The sequence below is a fragment of the Macaca mulatta genome, chromosome 15 (assembly GCF_049350105.2).
Source record: "Macaca mulatta isolate MMU2019108-1 chromosome 15, T2T-MMU8v2.0, whole genome shotgun sequence".
Taxonomy (NCBI): Eukaryota; Metazoa; Chordata; class Mammalia; order Primates; family Cercopithecidae; genus Macaca; species Macaca mulatta.
The window spans coordinates 19,587,977-19,596,944 of record NC_133420.1 but is presented as its reverse complement, the minus strand read 5'-3'; the positions used below and the strand labels follow the sequence as shown (position 1 = coordinate 19,596,944).

General features: G+C 56.2%; 1 protein-coding gene across 6 annotated transcripts in view; it reads left to right on the top strand.

Annotated features, from left to right (window-relative positions):
- The window catches only part of SLC25A25 (solute carrier family 25 member 25), a 44,632-nt gene that overhangs the window by 33,150 nt on the left and 2,514 nt on the right, over positions 1–8,968 (top strand). For 2 of the 6 annotated variants that reach the window (XM_015116756.3, XM_015116758.3), the window contains exons 2-9: positions 2,987–3,113; positions 3,199–3,286; positions 4,291–4,326; positions 4,574–4,685; positions 5,933–6,091; positions 7,922–8,074; positions 8,374–8,481; positions 8,577–8,744. In XM_015116756.3, coding sequence (XP_014972242.1) covers positions 2,987–3,113; positions 3,199–3,286; positions 4,291–4,326; positions 4,574–4,685; positions 5,933–6,091; positions 7,922–8,074; positions 8,374–8,481; positions 8,577–8,744 — 951 coding nt within the window. Of the gene's footprint in view, positions 1–400; positions 586–2,986; positions 3,114–3,198; positions 3,287–4,290; positions 4,327–4,573; positions 4,686–5,932; positions 6,092–7,921; positions 8,075–8,373; positions 8,482–8,576; positions 8,745–8,968 lie in introns of those variants that run through there. The other 4 variants (XM_015116757.3, XM_015116759.3, XM_015116760.3 and 1 more) reach the window with 3 other exon arrangements.

Genomic DNA, 8,968 nt, shown 5'->3' with positions numbered 1-8,968 from the left:
GTTGTGTGACACGTGTGACAGGCCATAAGCTGTTTGTTCATTTGGAGGGGTTGGCAGCCAGAGCCAGAGGGTGAAGGTTCGTTTGGGCTCTGTACCTGGTACCCAGGCAGGCAGAACGCGCCACCCGGCCTCTTCTCCAAGAGTTAACTGCAGGGAGGGAGCGGTGACGTCAACCCTCATCTTTGTGCCTCTCACTTGAGCAACCCGATGCCACCTTCTCCCCCGGGCTCTGTGTTCATTGGCTGTTGGCAGGACTTGCCGTGGGAGGGTTTTTTTCTTTTTTTCAATTAAGTAAAAGGGCAGGGCTTAAGCAGCCAATGACAGCTGAGGCCGGGCTTGTCTTATGCAAGTTTCCCTGGGACCGGCAGCATTTAGGGAACTTGCTCCCAGTGGTGAGGGCAGTGGAGCACCCAGCAGGCTGCCAACATGCTCTGTCTGTGCCTGTACGTGCCGGTCATCGGGGAGGCCCAGACCGAGTTCCAGTACTTCGAGTCCAAGGGGCTCCCTGCCGAGCTGAAGTCCATCTTCAAGCTCAGCGTCTTCATCCCCTCCCAGGAGTTCTCCACCTACCGCCAGTGGAAGCAGGTCTGTGGGGTGACCATGCGGAAGGGAGAGGCGCGTTCAAGTGGTATCTGTTGAGTGAATGGCTGAGCATGCATGAACCATCCCCCACCGAGAGGAAAAAATGTCTGAAATGTAGGAGTTTTTTCCCATTGTCATGTGGCTATGGCCGGCACGTGTACGTCACAGTAGTGACTGGTTTTCACGTGACTTCCCGGGAAGGCTGGAATTCTAGCGAAGGCTGTTGTGAGAAATGGACTTTCAGAAAGGAAATTCCTTTTGCTGGAATGAGGCGGGTGTTCCTGAGAAGTACAGAGCCAGAAAGGGGTCTGGGGGGCCAGGCCATAGTGCAAGGAAGGAGAAGGCAGGGAGGCCCAGGAGTTGAGGGTGCTGGTGGGGGAGCTGCCCATCCCTGGTGTGGGGGTGAGGGAGCCTCCCACCTTCTCGACCCTTAGACATCCCTGTGGAGCAGGGCCTGTGTCCGCCCTGAAGGTGGGGAAGCCGAGCTGCAGAGTCTGGAGGCCCCTTGCCTCCTCGGCTTCTCTGTTAATCAGTTTCCCTGCTACCCCCAGTGCCCACTGTGCACCGAGGGGGATTTGCAGATCCAAGGAAGGAGACAGAAGGAGACTCAGGCCCCGTGAGGCAGAAGCAAGCACTTTGAGAATGCGTTGAAGCCAGCTGCGGTGAGCACACCCTCTGCTCTGGGTGTCTGTGCGACAGCACCCACCCCAGGGAGGCATGTGGCTCACCCTGGCAGCAGTGCAGGTGGCTGGGTCCCAGAGGGCTCCATGCCTGATGTTCACCTGCTGCCTAAATGGCTTGTCCACTCTATTTCCATTCCTGTTAGAGATCTGGAGCAGTCACTGTATAGGTGATTTATGTCACTCTTGGCTGAGAGCACAGATGTCCACAGGAAGTTAAATGTAACCTCAGATAGAAGATAAAATATGTACCAGCATCTGTCCCACATTCCAGCCACACCCCTCGCATTAGCCTTTTGAGCACGCCAGGTCATGGGGTATCTGTCATGGGGTATCTGTTCAGGCCTCCCTGCCCCTGGCACCCTTGGCAGCTGAGGAATCACAAGGCACCATCAGTAATGTGTCTAAGAGAGAGGTGCGGTGGTGATCCTTTGAGGATGTGAGCTAGCCAGTGGGCCATCCAGTTCCAGACTCCAGCTGGCTGTCCGTTGATTTCTCCCAGTGAGAAAGCCGGGGGACACAGGAAGACTGTACCATCTTCCTTGGGAGAGTCTCGGTTCCAGTTTTGGGTTCTGGATTCAGGGCGTTGCTGAGTTGGGGTGACTCACTTTCATCCCCCATGTTCTGGAGGTTAGCTTTGAGGGTGGTGGCAGGATCTGCAGGGAGGCGGCTTGGGAGGACCACGGCCCGACTTGCATCCCGCCCACCACTTCCCTAGCTGTCTGGCCTTGTGTAAATGTTTAGCCTCTCGGAACTCCTGTTTCCTTCTCTGTAAAATGGGGGAAATAACATTTCCTACCTCCTAGAGCTGTTTGCGAGGGGTTAGTGGGTTGCTAAAAGTAAAGCATTTAGCACGCCCTGTGGCCCGCGCTAGGTGCTGGGGAAATGTGCGCTGTCATGGCACAGTCCCAGTTGCTGGGCATCCACAACCATTAACAACTGCTGAACAAAGCCCACCTCCTGGGAGGTAGGGGTGGAGGGATTACTTTTGGAACCTCATTGCCAAGGAACAGTCTCTCAAAGCCTTCTTGGGACACTAAAGTGCTTTTCAGTGACAGACTGACAGAGCCAGGGCGGCTCTATCACCTGGCTTCCCTGAGAGCAAGGACTGGCAGTACCATCATACACATGCCCTTGGCTCCTTATACTTCCCCGGCCTCGGGTGCTGTGGCAGAGTCTGGCTCTGCCCCCGATTTTCACCCTGCCCACCAAATTCTTCTTGGACCAATGCCAGTTTTAGGAGGGAAACAGCGAGCTGCAGAATTCCTGTCGGAAAAAACTCCATGGCCATCCCCACGTCTCACCAGGGAGCATGTGTGGTTGAAGCCTGGGTCCAGGGACCCAGGGATGGCACTGCAGCAGAGCCACACTGCTCACCCTGGCTGTGCGGCACGCCGGTCTTCAGACTGACAAAGTGCCCAGCTGTCCCTGTTGGCCTCTGTCCAGAGGGCTCTTCCTGGGCTGCTCGTTTCCTCTCTGCTTGGGAGGGAGACAAGATTGGCGCTTGCCTGGGTTCTGGCCAGCACTTGGGGCTCTAGGTGGTGGCTCTGGCATGTGAGTCAATTGCCATAGTGGCTCTGGGAGTGGAGCAGAAGCATCTTGGGTCCTTGGGGCCAGCTCTGCTCACGGATTAGTGCAGTCATTGCCTGGGGACGGGGCCCCACAAGGGACAAGGAAAGGCTGGTCCAGGAGCCAAAAGACAAAACCTTACTTTTCTTTTCTAGAAAATTGTACAAGCTGGAGATAAGGACCTTGATGGGCAGCTAGACTTTGAAGAATTTGTCCATTATCTCCAAGATCATGAGAAGAAACTGAGGCTGGTGTTTAAGAGTTTGGACAAAAAGAATGATGGTAAGTGTTGCCTTCAGAGCTGCAGCCGGTCCAGCCTTGGGCCTCCCTGTGCGCCTGGCTCCGCTCATGGCCTCTTTTCTTGTAGGACGCATCGACGCACAGGAGATCATGCAGTCCCTGCGGGACTTGGGAGTCAAGATATCTGAACAGCAGGCAGAAAAAATTCTCAAGAGGTGAGTGCTCAGCCAGCCTCTGTGTTTGGTTTAAGTGTGATGAAAGGAAGGCTCTGAGACTAACCCTGCGATGCCATTCCCTATGCTGACCCTGTTTCTCTGAACTTGGCCTTCTCGTGGTTTGAAAGGATGAATAAGTAGGCCAGGCACAGTGGCTCACGCCTGTAATCCCAGCACTTTGGGAGGCCGAGGCGGGCAGATCACGAGGTCAGGAGATCGAGATCATCCTGGCTAACACAGTGAAACCCCGTCTCTACTAAAAATACAAAAAAATTAGCAGGGCGTGGAGGCGGGCACCTGTAGTCCCAGCTACTCAGGAGGCTGAGGCAGGAGAATGGCGTGAACCCGGGAGGCGGAGCTTGCAGTGAGCCGAGATGGCGCCACTGCACTCCAGCCTGGGTGACTGATCGAGACTCTGTCTCAAAAAAAAAGAAAAAGAAAAGAAAGGATGAATAAGTAACCCCTGCGGGAGGCCAGCCCCTCCCCCAGCGTTGCAGGCCAGCTTTCATTTGAAGAATCACAGATCACCTGGAATGCTGCCCATCGGCCAGCATTTCCCATGAAGGGAAAACTAATTTGGAGGTGGTTCAAGTAGGTAAAAGGCCAGCAAAGAGCACCTGTGTGTGGTGGGGGCAGGGCAGGGGGCTCACACTGCAGCCTCCATCCCAGGTGAATTTCTTCCCCATGCTAGTAACTTGCACTTAACAATTTAGTCAGAGGCGCTGCCCCACAAGATAGCTCCCTGGTGAGGGGTGGCTGCCAGGAAATCTCACGGAACAGCCCTGGGAGTTGCCGTCTGTCCTGGCTGGACCTTCCCAAAACCCTGTGGACCGAACGCTGGCTGGTCCTCGGGGACAGCAGCCCCGGGCTCAGCTGCTGTGGGGCTCGTCTCGTGCCGTGCCGTGCCCACGTCTCTGGGTGTGTGCTTGCTTCACTAACATGGCTCCGAGCACTTATGCGTGTTGTTTCTCCTCTCTCCTCCGCATCCTTTGTCTGTCTGTCAGAATACGAACGGGCCATTTCTGGGGCCCTGTCACCTAGTAAGTATCCGTGTCGCTCGTGACTGCCTCCCTTGACTTCCATGCCTGATCAGAACGGGGTTCTTGTGGGCCATTATATTGCCATTGTTGTGCTGAGTGGGGTGTGCAACCCCCTGCTCTTTCACCTGGGGGCAGAGGCGCCTCGTGTGGTTTCTGGGCATCCGAGGTGCCTGCCCTCGGCTCGCTGGGAGGTGGGGGGACGCAGCTGGCGGATGGGCAGGTGGGCAGCCTCGCCTCTGTCTCGCAGCATGGATAAAAACGGCACGATGACTATCGACTGGAACGAGTGGAGAGACTACCACCTCCTGCACCCCGTGGAAAACATCCCTGAGATCATCCTCTATTGGAAGCATTCCACGGTGAGCCCCACACACCCGGGGCCCTCACCTGCTCCCAGGGCCTGGCCCCGAGTCACCCAGTTGTCCCCATCCCAGAGTGCAGCTAGGGCTTTCCAGCCGCCGCCTCCTCCACAGGAGATTGTCCCCTCTTCTGCCAGGTGAGGAGCACCTCTGGCCTCCCCTCCTGGAGCGGATGGTCCAGGGGGACAGGACTGCACAGCAGGACTCAGAGAGGGAGAGTAGAGCTGTCCGCATGTTCCCCCTGTTCTGGCCACTGGCCGCCTGAACAGCCCCATTGTTCACACACACGGGGGTCGTCTTCCAGGAACACCCTCCGTCCCCACGTGCTCCTGCTCATGGGCCACTTCAGACACCCTTCCCATGATGCTGCCTGTTCTGCCAAAGCTGGTATGACCCTTCCCCCTGGTGGGAGGGGGCCGAGGCAGCAGCTACTCTACAGAGAGCACCTAGGCAGAGCTGTGAGGTGTCCCCACGGGCACACACTTGCTGCCCTTTCACCGCTGCCCCCTGTGGTTTCATGTTCGGAAATGTGAGTCTGTATTGGTCTCTGGCCCTGAGCCCCTCACGCTTGGCATGGCCCTCTCTGAGTCCTGGTGTGCAGTCCTGTCCCCCTGGACAGTCCCCTCCAGGAGGAGAGGCCAGAGGGGCTCCTCACCTGCCTCTCACAGTGCCAGACCAGGGCTTATTGGGTGAAATTAAGTGGACACCTCCAGGGGTGGGAGCAGCTGTCCCAGAGCTCTGGCCTTTAGCCCTGGGATCAGAGCAGAGGTGGCTCTAATCAGCCCGGATGCCACCCGGAGAGAGGTTACGCAGGGAGCGAGCCCTCGTGTTTGCTGAGGCCTTGCATAATGTTCTGCCAGCGTGATCTGGTTACACATGAGGTTTCAGACGGCTCTTACCCCAGCTTGATCCCTTCAGTGCAGCCAGCCTGGCGATCTCACACAGGCCTGTGAGCTGTTCTTAAGGAGCTCCCTGGAAGCTTTGCAAAGGGCCGGTGAATGGTTTTGTACCTGGCACCTTCCGGCTGTGTTCAGCTGAGGTTCTCTCCAGGCCCCCAGCTGGGGTGAGAACTCTGCTACCTTCAGAGTGAAGGGGAAGGCCCCAGTCCACTTCCCACCCAGGATCGTTGGCCTTCTCCCTGTCCTGTGGTCCCTGGCCTGGAGCCATGCTGGAGGGTAGAAGGCGACAGGTGCCAGCAGCCTTGCCCCGAGGGTCCTGAGTCAGGCTTATGCCATCTTTCCTCACAGATCTTTGATGTGGGTGAGAATCTGACGGTCCCCGATGAGTTCACAGTGGAGGAGAGGCAGACGGGGATGTGGTGGAGACACCTGGTGGCAGGAGGTGGGGCAGGGGCCGTATCCAGAACCTGCACGGCCCCCCTGGACAGGCTCAAGGTGCTCATGCAGGTATGTAGGGAAAAGGCCCCAGAGCCCTGGAGGGGCCAGTTTCCACTTGGGGGATGCTGCTTGGCTAGTTTTCCCTTTCTCTGGCTGGTGCCTGTTTTGGGCCCAGACTTTTCTAACCCCAATAAATTAGACTGGAATTATTGCTCAGACAGGGGGTACCAAAATGTCACTCTAGGTGACATTTTGTGCAGAGCGGATCTAATTTTATCTGAGGCATCACATTACAGGGGCATAATGTGGACAGGTGAAGCTACCGAGACTGGGGTGAGGCAGGAACCAATTTCTGTAAGCACGTCTTGTGTACGTTACCCCACAGTGGGGTCAGCAGAGCCTCACCTGACCTAGATGCCAGTGGGAAGCCACACCATTACCTTGGCCAGGTACGCAAATCCATGTCCACACAGCAGAGATAAGCTGGGCTGATGTCAAGGCAGAATTGTGAAACGCACACGACAACACTGGTGGACTTTGATGTCTGCATGGTGACTGGCCACCACCTATCCCCTTGCTCGTACCTAGTACTTCTTGTGCCAGGAGCCCAGCTTGGACAAGCTGCCTCCTTTCCTTCCCCCGCCTGCCTTGCTGGGCCTCCCTGTGTCGCACGGAGACAAAGGAAGCAGGTGGTTCAGGGCAGAGTGCCTTGGGCTTGGACTCTGCCCAGGGCACCACCACAGCGGCCTCCCTTCCTCTTGTGGCCTTGAGCAAACCCCTTTCCCTCGCAGGACTTCCCCTCCTCTGTGAAAACAGGGGCTTGAACAACTGCCTCATCGTTTTGTTTTTTTAGCAGAATTGTCAGGAATGTTGTAGAGATTGAAAGCAGGCCTTGGGTGAAATCAAATGCCTGGGATGTGCCTTTAAACCAGCATGGGTGGGGCAGCAGGAGAGAGGTTGGCTGTGGTTTGATCATTGTTTTAATATGTTTTAAGGTTTTTTTATAATGAAAAATTCGATTTAAAAAAATTATTATTATTGTTATTTTTTTTTTGAGACAGTCTTTCTCGGTTGCCCAGGCTAGAGTGCAGTAGTGTGATCTCGGCTCACTGCAGCCTCCCCCACTGGGTTCAAGCAATTCTACCACCTCAGCCTCCCTAGTATCTGGGATTACACCCACACGCTACCACCCCTGGCTAATTTTTGTATTTTTAGTAGAGATGAGATTTCTCCATGTTGGCCAGGCTGGTCTGGAACTCCTCACATCATGTGATCCACCCACCTCAGCCTCCCAAAGTTCTGGGATTACAGGTGTAAGCCACCAAGCCCAACCTTTTTTTTTTTTTTTCCCCCTCTAAGATAGAGTCTCACTCTGTCACCCAGGCTGGAGTACAGGGACACGATCTCGGCTCACTGCAACCTCCACCTCCTGGGTTCAAGCAGTTCTCCGTGCCTTAGCCTCCCAAGTAGCTGGGATTACAGGTGCCTGCCACCACGCCTGGCTAACTTTTGTATTTTTAGTAGAGACGGGCTTTCACCATGTTGGCCAGACTGGTCTCGAACTCCTGACCTCAAATGATCCACCTGCTTTGGCCTCCCAAAGAGCTGGGATTACAGGCATGAGCCACCGCACCCGACCTTGATTTTTTTTTTTAAGTCATCTTTATGGAGATGTTCAGGACAAGGCTGGCAACCAATAGATACCCAGTACAATGGAGCTGAACCTCACTGAGCCGTGTTGGGTTACTTTGGTCTTGTGATTCCAAGCTCATCTTCAAAACTCACAGAAGAAAGAGCCTTCGCTTTGGCCACAGCCAGTTGGCCAGCAGAGGCTCTTGGCCGGGTGAGGCAGCCTATGGCCCCCCCGGGTCCATCTAACTGCTTGGTCCTCCCTCCCAGGTCCATGCCTCGCGCAGCAACAACATGGGCATCATTGGCGGCTTCACTCAGATGATTCGAGAAGGAGGGGCCAGGTCACTCTGGCGGGGCAATGGCATCAATGTCCTCAAAATTGCCCCCGAATCAGCCATCAAATTCATGGCCTATGAGCAGGTGAGGACCCAGCTCCTCAGGGAGGGTCACCAGCCAGTGGCTATTCACTGTCTGGACTTGCTGGCTTTCCCTGGACTGAGCTCCCTGACACTTGGAGCCAGCCATGGTACCCCAGGGACAGCAGGGCGAGGCGGGAGGCCCGGGCTAGCCACCAGTTCCTTACATTTCTGGGCAGCATAAAATGTGCCAGGGACTCCAGGGCTCAGCTGAGACTGCCTGGCTCCAGGAGGAAGGGAGGGGCAGCAGCAGGTGCCTCAACCTCTGGGTATATCGGGTGGTTTGTTTGCTCCTGGTTCTAGATCAAGCGCCTTGTTGGTAGTGACCAGGAGACTCTGAGGATTCACGAGAGGCTTGTGGCAGGGTCCTTGGCAGGGGCGATCGCCCAGAGCAGCATCTACCCAATGGAGGTGAGGGGCCACCTGGGTCCTGGGCCGGGCAGTGGGCACGGGACTGGGGAGAGGTGCAGGCTGTGCTCACGCTTCCCGCCGCTCCTGTTGTGCAGGTCCTGAAGACCCGGATGGCACTGCGGAAAACAGGCCAGTACTCAGGAATGCTGGACTGCGCCAGGAGGATCCTGGCCAGAGAGGGGGTGGCCGCCTTCTACAAAGGCTATGTCCCCAACATGCTGGGCATCATCCCCTATGCCGGCATCGACCTCGCAGTCTATGAGGTGAGGCCCAAGAGGGCTGAGGCCCCGGCCCAAGCCGGACAGGTTTAGAAACCCCCTCCCAGCACACCTCCGCCTGCTGTCTCTCTCCTTGACGGACGCATGCCTAGTGCAGGACACTGCATCAAAGACTGCGTCTCCTTCCGGCTCCTGTGTTTATTGCAAGCTTTCCTTCATCCTGCCTGCCTCTGGCAGCCCCTGTGACCCTGCGTCCAGGCTCTGCGTCC